General features: G+C 52.9%; 2 protein-coding genes across 4 annotated transcripts; one reads left to right on the forward strand and one right to left on the reverse strand.

Moving 5' to 3' along the window:
- The first annotated feature begins 454 nt into the window (after positions 1–454).
- On the forward strand, positions 455–14740 carry GMPR2 (guanosine monophosphate reductase 2). Of its 2 annotated transcripts, XM_063137370.1 has the most exons (11): positions 455–540; positions 1278–1380; positions 4759–4854; positions 7168–7287; positions 8863–8946; positions 9078–9251; positions 10119–10200; positions 10495–10601; positions 11703–11745; positions 11870–12029; positions 13986–14270. In XM_063137370.1, the coding sequence occupies exons 3-11, from the start codon at positions 4768–4770 to the stop codon at positions 14179–14181; spliced, it is 1053 nt and encodes a 350-aa protein (XP_062993440.1). In that variant the 5' UTR covers positions 455–540; positions 1278–1380; positions 4759–4767; the 3' UTR covers positions 14182–14270. The 2 variants fall into 2 exon arrangements, with proteins under 2 accessions (XP_062993440.1, XP_062993439.1); XM_063137369.1 differs by lacking the exons at positions 455–540; positions 1278–1380; positions 10495–10601 and adding an exon at positions 4425–4499 and having other exon boundaries at positions 13986–14740.
- A 13-nt stretch (positions 14741–14753) lies between these two features.
- TINF2 (TERF1 interacting nuclear factor 2) lies at positions 14754–21093 on the reverse strand. 2 transcript variants are annotated; one of them, XM_063137371.1, is made up of 11 exons: positions 20923–21093; positions 20039–20281; positions 19638–19739; positions 19401–19502; positions 18441–18551; positions 17346–17445; positions 17102–17258; positions 16983–17020; positions 16271–16332; positions 15772–15845; positions 14754–14829 (listed from the first exon to the last, which is right to left on the reverse strand). In XM_063137371.1, the coding sequence occupies exons 2-11, from the start codon at positions 20276–20278 to the stop codon at positions 14793–14795; spliced, it is 1023 nt and encodes a 340-aa protein (XP_062993441.1). In that variant the 5' UTR covers positions 20279–20281; positions 20923–21093; the 3' UTR covers positions 14754–14792. The 2 variants fall into 2 exon arrangements, with proteins under 2 accessions (XP_062993441.1, XP_062993442.1); XM_063137372.1 differs by lacking the exon at positions 15772–15845.
- Positions 21094–21703: the final 610 nt, after the last annotated feature.

Here is a 21703-nt window from a genome sequence, read left to right on the forward strand (position 1 = left end):
TGAGGATAATGGACTACGCTTCCCTTGAGGCCTCACGGCTCCTCCGGGCCCTTTGTTTCATACAATAGCAATTAAATTCAGTACCAACAGGCATATGTTATCCCCATATATTTTTATTCCTCCTTAATCACTTGTACATATTTCCCCCCAATATTTTCCCTCAAATCATTTGGACTACATTGTCCGTCAGGCATTGCGGCAGAAAATATCTACACAGGACATCACTCCGCGCGCTGGCTCCTGGGAATAATAGTATTCTTTCTCTTGCTGTCATTCTTCAGATTTGATTGGTGAGCGCTTTCGTCGGCTCACGCGTGACGCACCGTTCGATAACTCCAGGCGCGCTGCTTTGCGGGAATTGTAGTCATATTAGTGCGCTCTCCCATTATAGAGCGGCAGGGCTTGGACTACATCTCCCATAAGGCCCTGCTCCAAGTAAACCAGGTATGGGAGGGAGCAGGCTCGCGAGGGGCCGGGTGGAATCATTCGCTGTGTGGGAAGGAGGCTCGCGCCGGCTGCTTCCCTCTCTGCTGACCACGGGTAGCCACGCACAACCGGAAGTGTGCGCAGGGGGGGGAAGTGGGGTGAACCGGAAGTGGGGTTCAATTTGGGCCCCCACATTGATCTCCCCCAAAATAGATCCAAAATTTCTGATGTGAACAACATCTTTTTAATGATGAGGGGGTTGGGAGTCCTGAGCAGCAATGCAAGGTTGACATGAGTTGTGCTGACATCACAGCGCACTGCTGCGGAAGGGGTCACACAGTGGGGTTGACGTCTGCCTGGTGGCTAACGCCCTATCCCAGCTTATTTGGAATAATATCTGCCTGGTTTTGAGAGAGCCAGCTGCGGTCATACGTATGCTTACACAACAGCATGGTGGGATGGCGGTGAGACTGGAGCCAGGAGATAGCTATACGAGTAAGGAACAAAGGCGTAGCAAAGCGAGAAGTCACGGCTGATGCCTCCAGCCCGCCTTGTGGTAGGACAAGAGCTGTTGACAGATTTAGATGCCACAACTAAAGGACCACAGTCATGCAATAGACCGAGACGACCACGACGGAGGTCTTAACTCAAACCAGAGGAATTGGCAGGTCTGATGTTGGCAGTGGTGTGTCTTAATCTCATGGGAACGGAGACAGGAGAGCGGGTGGGAGTTTTAGAGGTGGTGCTGGAGGTTGGATGTAGAGTGATGAAGTGGTTGATTGAGAAAAGAGGTTCAGATATGATACGAAGGTTAGAGATGAGAGATGTAACATGGAGGTTTTTCCCCCCAGCATGACCTGAGATGAAGCGCTGCAAGAGAACCAGAGGCTGACCGGAGGTCACGAACAGCTGCTAGCAAACCGTGATTCGTGAAAGCAACACAGTTCACCAGCGGTAAGAGAACTTACACTTTAATGACAAAAGCTACCGCTGGTTGTTTTAAGATAGGCTTATCTTCAATGTTTGTTTTACTTATTTTAATTCCTTGTTACGCTAACATAAGAGAGTCAAAGAACAATCAAGTGTGCCATTTGTTACCTTTACAGATTACCTGCAAGTGACAGGCAGGTAGTTGCCCTGGAAATTCGACCCCCCCACACACAACTGGTGGAATCTCAACCATTGTGAGCACTTCTTTGTTCGTTTACTGAAGATGGATTGACTCAAAGGAACACCAACTCAAGATGGAGTTTAATTAGAAAGACACAATTCAAACACTGCACAATTGAGCAGTCCTTACAAGATGGCAAACCTAGCATTAACAGGCAAGCAAAGATGACGTTCTCTCTCCAAGTTCCCTGATGCCATGGCTTTGGGGGCAATTGCCCTGCTCTAAACCAAGTTCTGGCTCTTTGCTAAGCAAATACAGGGACATATTAGTAGTCAATTTAGCAAGTAGTCAGGCACAATTTTACCAGCCACATTGGGGGTTTTTCCAGAGCAAGTTCTGATGTACAAGGTGAAAAACCAAGAGACCAATTAAGTAAAAAAGCAGAGTCAAGTAGAATCCAGAGGTTGGTAGCACAGAGGGCCAAACACACATTAAGGTCAGGGAGCAAACAGGATCTATAAACCAGAGCTGAAGAACAGATATTGTTTCTAGCAGCTCTCATGTTAAAGTGGGAGCTGATATAGTCAGAGCTACCTATAGACAGCTGCATCATGTTACAGTGCTTGCTCTCAAGGAGTCCTCTCTGGTGGCCAAGCACTTCTTCTTAACTGAGTCCTCTTGAGGTGACAATGCTCTCTGGGGCTATATGACCACTCCATATTCCTCTCTGCCTCAGAAGTTGAGTTTTCCACCTTGAGAAGGCAGATCTGAAGGCATTGGCCCTGAAGGGCAACCTTAGGGTGACCATATGGAAAGAAGGACAGGGCTCCTGTATCTTTAAAAGTTGTATAGAAAAGGGGATTTCAACAGGTGTCATTTGTAGGCATAAGCATCTGGCAGAATTCCCTCTTCATTGCAACAGTTAAAGCTGCAGGGTTCCTGCAGCTTTAACTGGTGTGATTTCACCAGGAGCAGCATGCATACAAATGACACCTGCTGAAATCCCCCTTTCTATACAACTCTTAAAGATACAGGACACCTGTCCTCCTTTCCATAGGGTCACCCTAGGCAACCTGTTTCTTGGGGTCACCTGGCTCTGAAGGTTCAAGCTCTTCCTGAATCCACCAGGAGAGTCTTGACAGCAGTCAATTCCTACTAAGGGAGAGGCAAGATGTCTTAGGCATTGATGAAGCATAAGTGTGGTCTTCAGAAGGCTCTCAGCCAAGGGATGGATGGACCAGGAGTCTCCAAGCTGACTCCTTTGAGGTACTTCGATGACCCAAGTGATAAAGAGGCTGTTTACCACTTAAGATACAGGGTGGATCCAGGCTGGGTTATATTAGGGTGACCCTATGGAATGGAGAACAGGGCTTCTGTATCTTTAACAGTTGTATAGAAAGGGGGATTTCAGCAGGTGTCATTTGTAGGCATGCAGAACCTGGTGAAATTCCCTCTTCATCACAACAGTTAAAGCTGCAGGAGCCCTGCCCTCTGTACCTGTTCGCTCTATCTAAAGAGGGAGGGCTCCTGCAGCTTTAACTGTTGTGATGAAGAGGTAATTTCACCAGGTGCTGCATGTATACAAATGACACCTGCTGAAATTCCCTTTTCTCTACAACTGTTAAAGCCTGGTCCACCTTTCCATAGGGTCACCCTAGCTCTATTTCACCAACCCAAACCTCTCATCCTGGCATGCTGCAATTGGATCATAACCAAGAGGGAAAGATGCAGAACGTCTTTTAGCTCAACGGCCAAATCCCATGTTGGAGAAGCTCTTGGGGGGTCACATTCCAGGGATAGTTGAGGCCAAAGGTGAAAGCGACAGGGCTAAAATACCCCAGACCCCTGCATATTTCAGCATAAAGCTCTTACTGCAAGAAAGGCAAATGCTATTTTGGGCTGCATTAATAGAAGTATAGCTTCCAAATCGCGTGAGGTACTGGTTCCTCTCTATTCGGCCCTGGTTAGGCCTCATCTAGAGTATTGCGTCCAGTTCTGGGCTCCACAATTCAAGAAGGACGCAGACAAGCTGGAGTGTGTTCAGAGGGGGCAATGAGGATGATCAGGGGTCTGCAAACAAAGCCCTATGAAGAGAGACTGAAAGAACTGGGCATGTTGAGCCTGGAGAAGAGAAGATTGAGGGGAGACAGGATAGCACTCTTCAAAGACTTAAAAGGTTGTCACACAGAGGAGGGCCAGGATCTCTTCTCGATCCTCCCAGAGTGCAGGACACGGACTAATGGGCTCAATTTAAAGGAAGCCAGATTCCGGCTGGACATCAGGAAAAACTTCCTGATTGTTAGAGCAGTACCACAGTGGAACCAGTTACCTAGGAAGGTTGTGGGCTCTCCCACACTACAGTCATTCAAGAGGCAGCTGGACAACCATCTGTCAGGGATGCTTTAGGGTGGATTCCTGCATTGAGCAGGGGGTTGGACTCGATGGCCTTATAGGCCCCTTCCAACTCTACTATTCTATGATTCTATGAACTAAAGCCTTATGGGAGGCATTTCGACTATTTAGACTAGGGAAAAAAGAGCACAAAATCTGAGAAATCACCTGTCGGTGCTTGTGGGGGAAGGAGAAGCCCCGGGTCCTTCTGCAGAACGTCAGATGACTGAATTTGGAGTTGAGTTTCTGCAGCCTGCAATAGGGAAGAGAAGGTGATGCACAGGGAAACGAGGCCATGTTTACTCTTAGCGAAGAAGTAACAGGCAGGCAGGGATGGCGCTGCCTGTGCCCGAAGGCGTGTGCTTATCTTAGCGGCTGTAACGTCTGTTCCCTGTCCTCCAGAAGCCAACGTATGTTTATCAACCCTCAACATCTGATCGCCAGAGTCCGTGGCTTTGTAGTGCAATATTCGTCTTAAGCTAATTCGTTGTATAGATGGCTTCATTAACTCCGTGACGCAGCAGTATAGCAACAACACCCCCACGAACGTGGATCAAAGCAAGCCTTGCAGGTTGGCATCTTCCTAAGGAAATGAATTCCATAGTTTTGGCTCCGCTGTCCACGCCGTCCCTGGGATCCAGTACCAGCCACTTCCGGTTGAGGAAAGCTCTTTTAGGGAAGACCCTAAATGTAAACTTGCAACTCCACTGGGAACAAATGGCCTCTTGGATTGTTTAATTAAAGTTGTCAGTTGCTGATTAACATTCGCTGCCCTGGGTAGAATTTGCACCTCAGAGTGCCCGGTATTGATCCTTCTGCATTCCTTCCAGGGTTCCAAGATGCCACACATTGATAATGACATTAAGTTAGACTTCAAGGATGTCCTCTTGAGGCCCAAACGGAGCACGCTCAAGTCCCGCAGCGAGGTAAGGACGGCCCGTGTCCAATCGCATCCAGCGTTCTGTTACCTCAGTGGCCAACCAGATGAGGAGCCCACAGGCAGCGCCCTCCCACACGGGGTTCCCAGCAACTGGGATGGAGAGGGGGATGAAACAGCATTCTACTTAGAGTTGCAAGGGGCCTCTAAGGCCATCGAGTCCAACCCCCTGCTCAATGCAGGAATCCGCCCTAAAGCATCCCTGACAGATGGTTGTCCAGCTGCCTCCTAAAGGCCTCTAGTGTGGGAGAGCCCACAACCTCCCTGGGTCATTGGTTCCATTGTCATACTGCTCTAATAGTCAGGAGGTTTTTCCTGATGTCCAGCTGGAATCTGGCTTCCTTTAACTTGAGCCCGTTATTCTGTGTCCTGCACTCTTCCCCCTCCCGCATTGCATTATGGAAGATGTAGTCTTTTCCACACGGGTGATCCTTTGTTATTGAGGATAATGGACTACGCTTCCCGTGAGGCCTCACGGCTCCTCTGGGCCCTTTGTTTCATACAATAGCAATTAAATTCAGTACCAAGAGGCATATGTTATCCCCATATATTTTTATTCCTCCTTAATCACTTGTACATATTTCCCCCCAATATTTTCCCACAAATCATTTGGACTACATTGTCCGTCAGGCATTGCGGCAGAAAATATCTACACAGGCCATCACTCCGCGCGCTGGCTCCTGGGAATAGTAGTATTCTTTCTCGTGCTGTCATTCTTCAGATTTGATTGGTGAGCGCTTTCGTCGGCTCACGCGTGACGCACCGTTCAATAACTTCAGGCGCGCTGCTTTGCGGGAATTGTAGTCATATTAGTGCGCTCTCCCATTATAGAGGGGCAGGGCTTGGACTACATCTCCCATAAGGAGACGTTGCACTCTGGGAGGATCGAGAAGAGATCCTGGCCCTCCTCTGTGTGACAACCTTTCAAGTCCTTGAAGTGTGCTCTCATGTCTCCCCTCAGTCTTCTCTTCTCCAGGCTAAACAGGCCCAGTTCTTTCAGTCTCTCCTCAAAGAACTGGGTGTGTTCCAACATACCTCTTTGCCATGGCCTTCCTGTCTCTGAGAAGAGCCTCTGCCCTGCCCGTGCTTTCCTCTCCCGATGGGTTGCACCAGTGAGAAACCGCAGGAACATCTACTTAGGGGGCTCAGCTAGAGCAGCGGGAGGGTCAACCTGCAGCCCTACAGATGGTGGTGGCCTACACCTGCCCTCAGCCCTAGCCAGTTGTGAGGGATCATGGGAGTTGTAGGCCCACAATGTCTGGACGGTCCCCAGTGGCCCAGCCCTGAGCTATAGGGGGAGCATGCAAGGAGGCCTGAAGCGAAGGCTTCGTTGGCCCATTCAGTCCCTGGCTTCAGTGACACCCTCCCTCCGCCATGATAGGAGCAGGGACCCACGGGCACATTTGAGGATGTGAGAAACTGCTGTGGCCACCAGCACAAAATGGTTTCTATGGAGGATGTGGCTGGTGGTGGTGGTGGTGGTGGGAGGTTTGCTGGCTGGTCAAAAGAGAGCGAAAGAGGTGGGGGTGTCAGGGTTGGATTTTTATTGTCCAGATTTTTCAGGCAACCAGAGCTGAAGCAACTCTTGAGAAGCTTGCATCAGACTAGTCATTGCATCAGCCAGTGTCAAGGGTTAATTGACAGCTGGGATATTGTGTGATTGATTCATGTGATCTACTGTATCTGTATTTAAAGAGTGTCTGTACAGTATGTATTTCTCTCCTGTGTGATGTATTTCTGAACGTGTTACGTTTCGTGAGTCTAATCCTGTATGTCTTGATCCTGAAACTACCTACCTCAAAGTAAAGTTATATTCGTGTTTGCTAAATTGATGCTGTGTTTTATTCCTGATCCTGTGGAGCATTATTATTCCTGCTATAAAGTTTAGTCTCAGTAGCCTAGAAACATCAGCTAAACATCTGCTATATCAAGGCTTTGCTTTCAACTGAGTTGTATGTGCCAGAGAGGAGAAGCCAGTAACTCTTAACAGTTTTTTCCAAGCTGAGCTTGATTGCAATCCCTGACAGGGGGAAGAGCAAGGCTAAATAGAGGCTGGGAAGGGGGGAACAGGAGGGCGGAGAGGGCAGAGAGACAGCAAGCCTAGAGGCTTGAAAGGGAGAGAGAGAGAAGCCGGCCCTAACGTTTCCCAAGGTTTTTCTTCAAACAATTGTTTAGAAGGGAGCAGGGAGGGGAGAGATTCGTGGTCACAGTTGGAGATTGCTGTGGGGCCTCCTGACCTAGGGGATCTCTTAAGGGCCCGGGCCGTTTTTGGAGCTCTCTCCCTTTTTCCCCTTTTCTCCAGGTGGATCTCATGAGGTCCTTCGTGTTCCGCAACTCCAAGCAGACGTACGGCGGCATCCCCATCATCGCCGCCAACATGGACACCGTCGGCACCTTTGAGATGGCCAAGGTCCTTTGCAAGGTACGGCTGCGGACGTGAAATCCCGGCCCCCTGGACCACTGCCAAGGTCTTCCTGCTCTGGCTAGCGCGGGAAGTGGAGGAACTCTTCTCTGCCACCTGTGGCCGCATGTTCACTGTAGACCAGCCTTCCTCAACCTGGGGCGCTCCAGATGTGTTGGACTGCATCTCCCAGAATGCCCCTAGCTGGGGCATTCTGGGAGTTGTAGTCCAACACATCTGGAGCGCCCCAGGTTGAGGAAGGCTGCTGTAGACGAAGGCTGGAGTCAATCCAACCTCCCTGCAAGGTAGGCCCCGGACCAAACGTCCTGTTGTCCCCGGCCACCCCTCGCCCTCGCTCTTTCCCCAACTGGGATGAGCCAGAGATTCCTGGAATAAAACACACGCACACTCCGCTTAAGGGCCAAAACAAGTTTAATACCATTCAGCTAAAACTATAACAGGTAAGGTTTTGGCCAGAGGTAGCAGCAAATGGGAGAGGAAGGAAGAAAAGGGCAGGAGGGAAGGAAGGAAGGAGTTTAAAGGAGAGATTGCAAAGGGAGAATGTACTAGTAGCCACAGCTCCATCTAAAACCTGCAAACACACAACCCAGCCCTAGCCATAAAAGCGGCCAGCCTTGTCTCAGGAAATCCAGACATTTAAAATAAACCAAAAGACCCCAGCTTACTCCGAGCAGCCACCCCAGGCTGCTTTGGGTGTTCTTCCTCCAAAACCAGAACAGAAGATCCTCATCCCAAACAGGATACCCTTTTTATCCCCTTTAGAATTTAGGGCCCCATGACCTCGCTGAACCAACCCCCAGCTCGGCCTGGCTCTTAGCAACCCTCCCCTCTTAGGGAGGGTTTTGCCCTCTCTCTCACAGCTAAACCCAATTATCCTAACGACCATGGAGATAACCTGCAGGTGAGAGGCTCCGAGAGTGAGAGTTCCACACTCCCACCTCATGGCTACACAACACATACCAGAACAGATACAAAGCAGAAAGAATAATACAATTAAAAATCCAGTACACTTAAAGAGCCAATACAGCCCATAAACCAGCAAGGCCCCATGTCCTTCACATTCAGCTTCTTGGCCGCTCTTCAACCAGGAGAGTTCCCTTGTGTAGGGAAGGAACTCCCAGGGAGAACGGGTGGAAAACGTCAGACCTAATCCGGACTTCCCAGCTCCTCTGGGGCCACCCCGGGTTTTATTTATAGCTTTTATCTGCGCCTCGTGTGGCGCAGAGCGGTAAAGCAGCAGTTTCTGCAGCCGAATCTCTCCCCACGGCCTGAGTTCAATCCCAGCGGAAGCTGGTTTCAGGCAGCCGGCTCGGGTCGACTCAGCCTTCCATCCTCCCGAGGTCGGTAAAATGAGTACCCAGTTATCTGGGGCAAAGGGAATAACGGCCGGGGAAGGCAACGGCAAACCACCCCGCTATAAGGCCTGCCAAGAAAATGTCAGTGAAAGCTGGCGTCCCTCCAAGAGTCAGTAATGACTCAGTGCTTGCACGAGAGGTTCCTTTCCTTTCCTTTTATCAGTAGCGTTTTTATTCTTTCGGACTCAGAGGCTCCAAACGTGTCCTCCTGTCTCCGCAGTTCTCTCTCTTCACTGCCGTCCACAAACACTACAGCCTGGATGAGTGGAAGGAGTTCGCCGCTCACAACCCGGATTGCCTGCAGGTGAGGGGCCGTTGCCAGCTTCACCTGGGCTTCGGCGGAGCAGACCGTGGCTCCGAGGTCTTTCTTTGGTGGCCCCGGGGAACGGCCCCCCTCTCCCGCCTTTAACCATCTCTCCTGATGCTTCTCCCTAGAACGTGGCCGCCAGTTCAGGCACCGGGCCCTCGGACTTTGAGCTGCTGGAGCAGATCCTGGAGACGGTGCCGCAGGTGCGCTACATCTGCTTGGACGTGGCCAACGGCTACTCGGAACACTTCGTCCAGTTCGTGAAGGACGTGCGCAAGCGCTTCCCCGATCACACCATCATGGTATGTTCTGGTCTTCCCTGACTGGGGTCCAGAGGCTGAAGCCTCTGCCCTACGAGGAAAGGTTGCAACAGCTGGGATTCTTTAGCTTGGGGGGAAAAAGAGGCTAAGAGGAGACATGACAGAGGTGTGCAAAATCGTGTGGTGCGGAGAATGTGGAGAGGGAGGCATTTTCCTCCCTCTCTCAAAATACTAGAACCCAACGGGGTCATCCGATGACGTAAGGAACAGACGTAAGGAAGGACTTCTTCACACAGCGCATGGGTTAAATTATGGAAGTCGCTACCACAAGATGTACTGAAGGCCACCAATTTGGGTGGCTTTAAAAGGGGGTTGGATAAATTCCTGGAGGCAAAGGCTATCCAGGGCTGCTAGTCCTGATGGCTCTCCTACTTCCAGTATCAGAGGCAGTAAGCCTGTGTGCAACAGTTGCTGGGGAACATGGGCGGCAGGGTGCTGTTGCACCGTGTCCTGCTTGCGGGTCCCTGGTTGACAGCTGGTCGGCCACTGTGTGAACAGAGTGACAGACCCTCGGTTTGATCCGGCATCAGGGCTCTTCTGATATTCTTATGACCGTGCCTCTCCCTCGAAGTCATAGAATCCTAGAATAGTAGAGTTGGAAGGGGCCTCTAAGGCCATCGAGTCTAACCCCCTGCTCAATGCAGGAATCCACCCTAAAGCATCCCTGCCAGATGGTTGTCATTAGGGGACTGCGTTTCACTCCCTTCAGACCCCACATCTTGGTGGCGTTCCACAATATCGCCACCCCATGGCAGTGCAAAGTCTGCAAGCTTTGCCAGCTTGGCCCCGCCGTGCTGCGTTTCAGTGACGTCCGGCCACTTTGAGGGTCTCTTTTCCGCCCCCTCGCAGGCTGGGAACGTCGTCACGGGGGAGATGGTGGAAGAGCTCATCTTGTCTGGAGCCGACATCATCAAAGTGGGGATCGGACCAGGTGACTAGCGGAGGGGTGCATTTCACAGGTCGGGACAAACCATTCTCGGGGTGATGGCGGGTTCAGCCGTTTTGAGTTCAAGGTGGAGTTACTGCTTACTTAAGGGGCATACCTGTATTGATTATTCGGACGGGGGAGCAGTTCAGGCATGCCCGTGGAATGCTAAAGAAGGTCGCTTCTTTCTGGGGCGAGGGGGTGTAGGTGGGGAGATGGCCCCCCTAAAACTCCCACCCCAAACCAAACCAGAGGCTGGCTTCTGGGGAACTCAACCCTCTCCGTCTCGGCTTGTTCCAGGCTCGGTTTGCACCACGCGGAAGAAGACGGGCGTGGGCTATCCCCAGCTCAGCGCCGTCATGGAGTGTGCCGACGCCGCTCACGGCCTCAACGGACACATCATCTCGGTGAGAGGCCCAGGGCCAAAGGCCTGGCGTTCGCATCAGGTCCAGGGGGCTGTAGAACGAGCTAGGAGGAGTCGCAGGGTCTTCTACAAACTCCGGTTGGTGGCCCAGCTACGCCCCTATCTGGACAGGGATAACCTGGCTTCAGTTGTCCATGCTCTGGTAACCTCCAAGTTAGATTACTGCAATGCGCTCTACGGAGGGCTGCCTTTGAAAACGGTTCGGAAGCTGCAGCTCGTGCAAAATGCAGCGGCCAGATTGATTTCGGGAACCAGAAGGTTCGACCATATAACACCTGCTCTGGTCCGCTTGCACTGGCTGCCTGTATGTTTCCGAGCCCAATTCAAGGTGCTGGTTTTGACCTATAAAGCCTTACATGGCTTGGGACCACAATACCTGACGGAATGCCTCTCCCGACGTGAATATACCCGGTCACTACGTTCAACATCTAAGGTCCTCCTCCGGGTGCCTACTCCGAGAGAGGCTTGGAGTGTGGCAACGAGGGACAGGGCCTTTTTGGTGGTGGCCCCCAGACTATGGAATGATCTCCCTGACGAGGCTCGCCTGGCGCCAACGCTGCTATCTTTCCGGTGCCAGGTTAAGACTTTCCTCTTTGCCCAGGCATATGGCGGCACATCTTAATCACCCACCTGTTTAGTTTTTTTAACGGTTTTTAATGCTTTATGTGTGTATGTTCTGTGTTTTAGAGTTTTAAATTTTTGTATACTTGTTTGTATCTCAATTTTAGAATTTCTGTAAACCGCCCAGAGAGCTCTGGCTATGGGGGCGATATATAAGAGTAATAAATAAATAAATAAAATAAATAATTCTGAACTGGGGCAGAGCCCCCTGGTGATGCTGGAACCCTTTAGAACCACTTTCCCCAACCTTGCATGTGCATGTCAGGGAAACCGTGGTAATGACACGCGGCTTAGAACTGGGTTAAGGTTTTTGGATGTGTCCTCTGGATCTGAGATCTCTCTAGCTTAGGTTTCCCAGCCTTGAGGACTAGATCCTTGCCATTTGCTTAGCTACTAGGATTGCAGACGTCAGAGAAAATGTGCACGGAAAGCCGAGATTGTCTTTCCGTCTTCTCTTCTACAGGACGGAGGCTGCAGCTGCCCGGGGGACGTGGCGAAGGCTTTCGGTAAAACCCCACCCTCCCCGTTTCCTGCGTTACGTTTGCTGGGCTGGTTCTGAGTTTTGCGTCCCGCCCCGAACGGCCGCTTCACCGCCCTGCTCACACTGCTGCGTTTCTGTCCCGGCTGCAGGTGCTGGTGCGGACTTCGTCATGCTTGGGGGGATGCTGTCTGGACACACCGAGTCGGGTGGAGATCTCATCGAGAAGGGGGGCAAGAAGTACAGGCTCTTCTACGGCATGAGCTCCGAGGTGTCGATGAAGAAGTACGCTGGGGGTGTCGCCGAGTACAGGTACGGGGGGCCGGAAAGGGTCAAAGCTCCCTCGTTTCCTCCTCAGCTACCCAATTAACATCCGTTCCTGCCCTGTGGATAGTAACGCAAGTGCAGCTTGGGACAAAATGTTGCCCTCTGGTGCTCCTGTTCAGGGAGCCAGCCATGCCCTCCTCCAGCGTAGGCCGTTCCATTTCCCTTGAATCATAGAATACAAGAGCTGGAAGGGTCCTTTAAGGCCATCCAGTCCAACCCCCTGCTCCATGCAGGAATTCACCTTAAAGCATCCCTGACAGATGGCTGTCCAGCTGCCTGTTGAAGGCCCCTAATGTCGGAGAGGTCACGGCCTCCCTAGGTCATGGGTGCCATTGTCATACTGCTCTAACAGTCAGGAAGTTTTTCCTGATGTCCAGCCAGAATCTGGCTTCCTGTCACTTGAGCCCATTATTCCGTGTCCTGCACTCTGGGAGGATCGAGAATTTATTTATTACATTTTTATACCGCCCAATAGCCGAGAAGAGATCCTGGCCCTCCTCTGTGTGACAACCTTTTCAGTATTTGAAGAGTGCTCTCATGTCTCCCTTCAATCTTCTCTTCTCCAGGCGAAACATGCCCAGTTCTTTCAGTCGCTCCTCGTAGGGCTTTGTTTCCAGGCCTCTGATCATTTTTGTTGCCCTGGTTTTGTCTCTCTCTCCCACCCTCCCTCCCACCCACTATCAGCATTGTGACTCCTGATCATACTGAGTCCTCCTGTTGGGGTTTTGGAGGTCCACCCCCTATTCACATTTTCCCGCCACCCAGTTTTTGTACTTCTGCAAAACTCATGGTTCTACTACTGTATTTCTTCGATTGTAAGACGCCATCGATTGTAAGACGCACCCTCATTTCAGTACCACCAACAGAAAAAAAAACACCTAAGATACACCCGCGATTCTAAGACGCACCCCGATTTTAGAGATGTTTATATGGGGGAAAAGTGTGTCTTAGAATCGAAGAAATAGGGTAATATCTCCCTTCTTGTGGGCAGGTGGTGACATTTTAGCTACGTAACCATCAGCACTGACTCCTGAACGTCAGACATAGAGGAAGCACATGGAATCAGACCTTGCCACATGGACTGCTGTTCTATTTCCATGATATTCTGTTCTATTCCCTGCCCAACAATCCACATTCTATAGGCACTGAGTTGTTTTGGGTTTTATCCCCCAACTCTCTTTTAATAGCTGTGTTTCCTAACGTTTTTGGGGGTAACTTTTATACATCTTTGGGTTCCCTTGAACCAGGTGCGTGTGGATGGTGCTCTTTTGGCTACAGGACCAGCAGTGGGAGCATTGAGGTCACTATTACTATAAACGAGGAGAATGTTCTGTCCCTTGGCTGAGAGCACTTCCTTGGCTGTAAGTGAAGTCTGTGAGACATCAAGGAATGGCCATAAAACTCCTGATTTCTGAAAGAGAGTGTGTCAGTAATAGAATGTTCAAGTCGAGCATATTGTGAGGGAAATCAGAGGTCAGTTTGGCTGAGGAAAAAAAAGCCTCATAGGTCTTGGAGGTAGTTAAGCACAGTTGGGAAGGAAAATTTATCTGTGTTTATTACATTTATAATGTAATAAGGACGGAAAACTGGAAGGCAAAGAGGCTGTGAGACAGGCAGCCAAGTTACCAGCTGGGCCAAGGGAAGTATCACTGAATTCCCATCCCAAGTTCAAGGGCCCTGCTGTCGTGAGCTCACGGTTCTTGTGACTGTGACATTTTCAGTCCAGCACCGTCTTTGTTTTAAGGAATTTAAGCACAAAAGAGGTGGTACACGAAGACAAGGTGCCTCATGGACTCCCTGGATGTACCACCTCTGGTGCTGGGACCTGGTGGATCAAATTTTGGCGTGGGTGGGGCGATCGCCGGTCCCGAATAGATCTGCAAAATGTTTGGGATGGGAAGACGAGAATCCATCTCTCTCAGGCCTGCCTCTGCCCTGCAGGGCGTCCGAGGGGAAGGTCGTGGAAGTGCCGTTCAAGGGCGACGTGGAGCACACCGTCAGGGACATCCTGGGCGGGATCCGCTCCACCTGCACCTACGTGGGGGCCGCCAAGCTGAAGGAGCTGAGCCGCAGGACCACTTTCATCCGCGTCACCCAGCAAGCCAACCCCATCTTCGGAGAAGCCAGCCAGCCTTGAGCCCTTCCCCGAAGGCGACCTCTGCTCCCCGGCCTCTCACGTCATGTCTAACTTTAGGGTTTCAAACGAGCGAACGAGTCAGAGATGATGGCCTGGACGTTTGGGGGCTGATCATTTGCCCCACCCATACCTGGTGCCGACCAGATACAGACGTCGCCACTGCCTGCCATCCCCCCACCGGGTCAGGTGAACTCTCACTCCTCCCGACAAACTCCTCCCACTTCATGGCATTCCCTGCTCATTCCAGTGTAGGCTGATCCACACATCCACACGTCTCGGTTAGTGGGAAAACATGGATGGGTCTGGATCCATTTCGCTTTATTACCAACATTCGTATAACCTTTTTCAAACATCACACCTCTCGGAGCGGAGCCTGCGTTGCCCAATTCCGTCTTCGTTTCCCTGAGACCAGCTCAGAGGGGAGCAGGGGGACCCGTCCCTTCCGTGAGATAAGAGGAGGGATTATCCATTCCCCGGCCCCGAGACAAACCGGAAAAAGACAACAGAGAAATCTAGAGGATGATTTCACAGTGTTTACTGAATAAAAATCATAAAGCGATTTGTAGGAGCTGGTGTGTGTGTGTGTGTGTATTCGGAGGCGGAGGCGGCCGTCACGTTGCAGGCGAGGTTCCTGAAGAGCTAGCACACCTGCAGAAAGCGGGGAGGCAGGAAGAAAAGGATAATGTTAAGGAAGGTGTAGGGCGTTCTCAGTCTGCAAGGCCGACCCCTCCGGACCACTGATTCCCTGACTCCTTTACCGAAGGAGTATGAAAACGGAGCTCCGTTAGGGTTTTGCCACCTCAAGGCTCCGGGAACACCTGAACTGGTGCCTCTGACCGGCTTTCCTCGCCTTTCCCAATGGGAGGGGAGAGAGGAGACAGTGTTGTGGAGGGCTGACCCACCCCCGCCACACCACCCAAAGGTGCCTAAAGCCCAATGAAGTGACGGCTCCCAGCGGAAACCACTGACAGGCACGGCCAATTCCAAGCTGCCCTCTCCACTGCTTCTCTCCACTCAATGCTAGCCGTGCCCTGAAGCGCTCTGATTCCCGAAGACAGCCGGGGCCATTTGAGGGAGACGCCGCCCCCTCGGGCTGTGGCGAGGGAGTCAAAGATCTCCAGTCTCCACTCCGGATTAGTCCGAGGGAGACGATACATAACAGTTGAGATTTATTTACTCTTGGGACTCTAAAGCTAGGAGCTAAAGGAATCCGGCTCTGTGGCATTCCTCCGGCAGCCCAAAAGAGAAGGGATTCAATTGCTATGAGGTACTTGTCTGTCGGGGTGGGGCAGAGTTTAAATGGATTCCGGGTGCGGGGGGGGGGGGGGGGGGGGAGGAATGCATGGAAGTCTACAAAAGCTCTCTGGGCTTTTGTAAACCGCCCAGAGAGCTTCGGCTATGGGGCAGCATATAAATTTAATAAATGAATAAATATAGGTGCAGCTTTGGCCCTGCATGCCACCTCCAGCCATCTGTCCACAAGGGAACGTGGCCTTTGGAGCCAAGAAGACTCCCTCCTGCCCCCACGTTAAGTTGGGCACCCCTTGCAGGTGAGGGGGTGGGTGGGCGGGTGGGCGGGTGATCACTCACTGATTCCTGAAGTCCCTGAGGTGCTCCTGGAATGTGGGGATGAGGGTGTTGTACCGGGTGCACTGGTATTGACCCTGTCGGGGGGGAGGGAGGGGAAGGGAGGGGGGAATGGTCACGGCTGCCCGAACCCCTCCGACCAGCGCTGTGCCCCTTCGGCCGCGGAGGAAGCCCGGCCGGAGGCAGACTGGACCCGCCTTCCCCCAGCACCATGTCCTTCTCATGATGATTGCTGCTGCAGCAGCAAGGGGGCGCACGGCTCCTTCCGGGGTTAAAGAAGGGCAGGCTCCCCGCTTGGAGGAGATTACAGCCTGGTGCAACACAGAGGCAGGGGGATGCTGGGAGTTGCGGCCCAACCCACTCCAGGTTGGGGAAAGCTGCAGGGGGGCCATGGGAACGAGGGCGGAGCCAAAGGGTCCGCAGAAGACCCACATCCACCTTGCCAGAGCCGCCCGCCCCCCCCCGGCCCGCTCTCTACCTCCCCCCAAACGCCTCCTCTTACCTTCTTGAAAGGGGAGCTGCCCCCCTCGCTGCTCGAATCCAGTACAACGTCCCCAGCTTCACCTACAGAGAGAGCAGAGGGTGTGGGGCACGCGCCTCTCTCGGGCATTTCCCTGCTTCCCCCTACAACCAAGTCTGCCTCTCCCCCTGGGGTGGAGGATACACGCAAGTAGATTAAGGTTGGATCTGGCAACGCAGCCTTTTGCTTAAACAAGGCTGGTTTTGAAAGAAATGAAGAACGCGGGAGAAATGCAGGTTCGGCGGCGGATTGGAAAAGGGCACCCAGTGCCCGGCTAGTTCCTCATCTGTTATTGTTTTATACCCCTAAGCCCAGCAGCCCTCTCTTCGCTCCAACAACCAACTCCAGGGATGGACCACTTGGTCTTCACTGCCAGCCCTGTCCTCTCCAGACCTCTTAGGACCTCGGGGCTGGCGGGGGGAGAACCCAGAAAGGCAGGCAGCACTTGGAGAGAGCGGAGAAGGGTCATCGGGGAAACAGGAGCAGAGCGGCATGGGGCAAGTGCCTCTCCCACTGCCCCGCAAGGAAGCCCAGTGACTAAGCCTAATGTTCTTTGCAAACACAAATGCTGGGAACAGCGCAAAGTAAGGGAATTGCCTCATGGGCATAATACATTCGGCTCCCAGGATTACACAGGCACACGCAGAGGCAGCCCTGTTACGGGGAAGTGATCCAGAGAAGCGGCGCTACGTACCTGTTTCCTGGTTTCCCGCGTGGGGCCTGACGGGATCCCTGAAGGAGGGAAAAGAGAACGGCTTGAGCTGCTGAAGAGGAACAGCAGGAGGAGAGGAGGGGAGGCAGGTTGGCACTTACTCTTCCCGCGCACAGGGCGGGCGACTCCTCGCCCTTCTGGCCCCGGCTGGGCTGGACCGCATCTTACAGGGCTCCGGGGTCCTCGGCCCCTCCTCCTGCTCCTCCATGTGCAACGGGGGGCTCGAGCAGCTGGAGTAAGGGGGATGCGCAGGAAGTCCTGGGAAACGGAAAAGCAGGTTGGGGATGAGGGGAAGAAGCGCCCAGGCGTCCCGCGCTGTGCCGCTGCGCCTTCTGCTTTACTCACCTGCGACCCGGTGTCCCATGGCCGTGAGGTATCGCGAGAGGATGCTGGAGTCCGGCTGGGGAGTCTGGCTGGGCCCTTGGAGGCAGGCGGCCTCCAGCAACTGGGGAGAGAAAGGAAAGAAGGATTAGGGCCCGGGCTGCAGGCTCACGTCAGAAGGATGCTCCAGTCCAGCTTGGAGGATTGAATCCAGAGCTCTTCTCTGGCCTACAAAAGCCTCACCGCTTAGTAACGTAGAAAAGGCAGCTCTGCGTGTACAAAAAGGGGCGTGGTCAGGGAGCTGCTCCCTCACCCCCTATATACACCAGCTGCTGGGGAACATGGGAGGGAGGGTGCTGTTGCACCCGTGTCCTGCTTGTGGGTCCCTGGCCGACAGCTGGTAGGCCACTATGTGAACAGAGTGATGGACTAGACAGACCCTTGGTCTGATCCAGCATCAGGGCTCTTCTGATGTTCTTACGGATCCAGAAAGCCTCTGTGCGCATCTCACTGTTGCGCCCTCAGGGGTCCAGGTCTCGTCTTTTAATTCTGTTCTTTGATGGAACGCCCAACTGCCGCGCCTGACCTGCAAAAGACCAAACTGCTCCCATAAGAAATCCCCCCTCCACCCCCTAATTTGCTTCCGGAGTTCTCTCATCACCCCTTAGCGCAGCCTTCCTCAACCTGGGGCGCTCCAGATGTGTTGGACTGCATCTCCCAGAATGCCCCAGCCAGCTGGGGCATTCTGGGAGTTGTAGTCCAACACATCTGGAGCGCCCCAGGTTGAGGAAGGCTGCCTTAGCGCTTTTTCGAAGCTGATCAAAGCCTGACCTTAACAGCCTTCCACCTCCATGACCGCTTCTGAAATTCTAGCAGAGGTGAGCAATAAGGGTAGCAAGTGCAACCAGCCGATACTCCATCAGACCATCGGTCCATCCAGCCCCAAGCGGCAGCATCTCTCTGGCAGGGGTGTGTGTGTCTTTGCCAGCCCTGCTAACTCGGACCGTGTGATGTGCGCTCTAGCGCTGAACGACGCGGCCCACCCCAGGACGATCGGGACGCAGTGCGGTAGCCCTGCCTGCTCACAGACCATGCCCTCTTCCCCCTCTCGGGCGGTACCTGCTGGAAGCAGGGCTCAGGAAGGGTGCTCTCCAGTTGCCACAGGTAATCGTAGAAAAGCTCTTCTACCACATGCAGGAAGGCTTCCCCGTAGTCGTTTTCCAGGTGGTCCTGAAAGGTAAGAGAAAATAAGAGCAGTCTTCACTGCGTCAGAGCGCAAGGACCAGCGAATCCTGCACGTATTCTGAACGCTTAACTTCACAATAGGAAGCAGCTTTAAAGGGATCACTGCTAGAGGATGCTGCCCGAGCCACTAGGATGATCATTACCTTGGGACATGTTTGAGGGCACTTTCCAGCATTCTATCCAGACACACACAAGCAAAACCTGAACAGAAGTGAATGTCTCGGACATCTCTTCTTCTGTGCTTCCAGGTAATGGCTGAAGCTGGTCCCAAGTTCCAGACCCAAGAGGCAGCTGGACAACCATCTGTCAGGGATGCTGTAGGGTGGATTCTTGCATTGAGCAGGGGGTTGGACTTGATGGCCTTGTAGGCCCCTTGCAACTCCGCTATTCTATGATTCTATTCTAGTCCCGTCTATCTTGCAAGGTCTCCGGGTGAAAAGGGTCTCTCCCCGTCACCTTCTACCTGCTTATTTTATCTAGGGATGCTGGAGCTTGAACACAAAGCCCCTTTCTCCACCCAGGTGAGCTCTTTATTCATTTATTTATTGCATTTATATCCCACCTTTTTTCCTCCAAGGAACCTAAGGCGGCACACATATTCCTCCTTCTCCTCTCCATGTTATCCTCACCACAACAACACTGTGAGGTAGGTTGGGCTGAGAGTCTGTGACTGGCCCAAAGTCACCCAGGGGGTTTCCATGGCTGAGTGGGGGCTAGAACCCGGATCTCCTGACTCTCAGTCCAACACCTTAGCCGCTACAACACACTGGCTTCTTCCTTCCTGCGTTGCTCCAGCTCTTCCATCCTCTCAGTTTCCCCGCTTCTTGGCCTCACCTGCACATAGTTCTTCAGGTGCGTCGGGTCGCTCAGCAGACCCAGCACCAAGTCCCTGAAGTTGTCCTGTGCTGCCTGCACCAGCTTCAGGTCCTGAGCAGTCTACGGCGGAAAGAAGAGATGGGCATCGTGAGCGAGGAAAGCGCCTCTCTGACGGAGGTGGGCCTAGAAGAACGATGGAGAAGAACCACACCTGGTAGGAAGTTGGGTGGCGTTCACAAGCACGCAGGCACTCACCGCTTTGGGGTGGGGCGGAGGCTCCCTCTCTGGAAAGTAGGAATCAATGGCGTCGTAGATTTTCCAGTGGGGCTGCTGCTCCTGAAGCATTTTCATTATAATCTATGGGGGGAAAATAATAATCAAGGGATGATCCCGCATAAGGCAACTTAGAAGAAAAATGCCGTGGGACAGCCTTCCCCATCTTGGTGCCATCCAAATACGTTGGACTGCAAGTCCCACAATCCCCCAGCCGGCTATAATTGAAAACCAAGACTGCTCATGCAATGGGGGTTCAGCCAGGCTTGTGAACGAGTGTCAGAGCATGACATGTGCGGCCACACGCTTATTTGAGTGGTTGGTGCCTTGCCTTCCCACCCCACGGAAAACACGCTCGAGGCCCTCGTCAGCCGGTCGCTCACCTTGGCCTGCAGGCCCAGGCGTAGCTTAATGAGGTGCCTGAAGTGCACCAGGTTGGGTGCTGCTTCCGCAACCGCTTCTAGCAGCACCAGCACGCGGGGGAAATTGTGGACCTGGCGCTCCCGGACCACGTGCCAGGCCGCTGCGGCCACCAGCCGCAAAGCCACGCAAGGGTCAGGAGCCTGCGCCTTTGCTACTTCCTCCTCCTCCTCCTCCTCTTCCTCCACAACCATGGCTGCCATCACCTGAGGAGAGAACGAGCACCAGGGTGAACGAGAAAGGGAGAAAGGAATCGAGGGGAGTGTGTGTGTGCGGGGAGGTCGGCAACTGTGCTCAAAGTGCTATTTCTGGCCTAACAGCTCTCAGCCCTTCCCCCTTTTCTTGGCTCCTCCCTGCCTAAGCTGTAACCCCCCCTTCATCTCTCTGACTCCACCTCCTTCCACAGGCCCCACCCACCCCACCAACTGCAGCCCCGCCTCCTCCTGTCTGGCCCACCCCTTCCCATAAGCCCCACCCCTTCCCACCAACTGCAGCCTCCTCCTGTCTGGCCCCGCCCCTTCCCATAAGCCCCACCCCTTCCCACCAACAGCAGTTCAGCCTCCTCCCCTCTGGCTCCACCTTTTTCCCAGAAGCCCCACCCCCTCAAGCAGTAGCCCAGGCTCCTCCTCTCTGGTCTCTCCTCTTCCACAGGCCCCACCCCAATTAAGCTGTAGCCCTACCCCTTCCATAGGCCCCACCCACCCCTTCTCCTTCTGCCCCCTCACGCAGGCCCCGCCCCTCCATTCCTAGCACTCGCCGGCCCTCCAATGAGCAGCTCAAGTCCCACCCCTGGCCACGCCCCCTCCTTTCCAACGGTTTTCCGTCGTTATTAGCAACTCCTCCTCACCCTTTTTAAAAACGGCTTCACTTCCGGGTAGGCATTCACCCGTTATTTCTTCAAAACCTGGGTCGAGAGCCGGAGGACTGATTCTTGGGCCAGTTTCCTTCTTCTTGCCTCGACCGTGCCCCGGTTATAGCTGCCCGGGATTTATTTTATTTACAACCGCGCTTCCGGTGCGTTTCTATGGGGATGCACATAACGCTGTCGCGCTAGGAGCGTCACTTCCGCTCGCGTCCAACAAAGCTGTGTCGCCTCTGAAGCGACACAGTGACTCCTGGTGGCTGTTCTAGGAATTGCATCACCGGAGGTGTCATGGGCGGGGTTTATGCAAAACCAAGGGCTCATGCTGGCCCTTATGCCCATATTGCAGGTGGGAGGGGGCTGTGGCTGTGGCTGTCACTCACGACAGCCCTGCAATGTAGTCCACTGTTAATATTGCAGGGGAGGGTGAGAGCGTGGGCTCCCCTGCACAGGGCAACCACACAATGAAGTTGGGTGTTATTCTACCTTTATTGTAGGTTGGAGTGTGGGGGTGTCACATGACCCTGTATTTTGATTTCTGCGTTATTAGATGCAGAATACCTGAGTCGGATAATAATTTACGCTTCTCCAAGAAAAAACATTAAGACTGCCACCTATTCAATCAGTCCTTTTGGTAAAGTTGGGAATTCTAGTATTAAAGACTAATTCATAGAATCATAGAATAGCAGAGTTGGAAGGGGCCTACAAGGCCATCGAGTCCAACCCCCTGCTCAATGCAGGAATCCACCCTAAAGCATCCCTGACA

This window comes from Elgaria multicarinata, chromosome 11 (assembly GCF_023053635.1).
Source record: "Elgaria multicarinata webbii isolate HBS135686 ecotype San Diego chromosome 11, rElgMul1.1.pri, whole genome shotgun sequence".
In the NCBI taxonomy this organism is placed as follows: domain Eukaryota; kingdom Metazoa; phylum Chordata; class Lepidosauria; order Squamata; family Anguidae; genus Elgaria; species Elgaria multicarinata.

Coding starts and splice junctions, on each gene's coding strand:
- GMPR2 (XM_063137369.1), top strand. CDS start 4,768: ATGCCACACATTGATAATGACATTAAGTTAGACTTCAAGGATGTCCTC. Junction 9,252..10,118: donor TCCCCGATCACACCATCATG/GTATGTTCTGGT, acceptor GCCCCCTCGCAG/GCTGGGAACGTCGTCACGGG. Junction 12,030..13,985: donor GGGGGTGTCGCCGAGTACAG/GTACGGGGGGCC, acceptor TCTGCCCTGCAG/GGCGTCCGAGGGGAAGGTCG.
- TINF2 (XM_063137371.1), bottom strand. CDS start 20,278: ATGGCAGCCATGGTTGTGGAGGAAGAGGAGGAGGAGGAGGAGGAAGTA. Junction 19,740..20,038: donor GCCTGGGCCTGCAGGCCAAG/GTGAGCGACCGG, acceptor TTCCCCCCATAG/ATTATAATGAAAATGCTTCA. Junction 17,259..17,345: donor CATGGGACACCGGGTCGCAG/GTGAGTAAAGCA, acceptor TCCGTTTCCCAG/GACTTCCTGCGCATCCCCCT.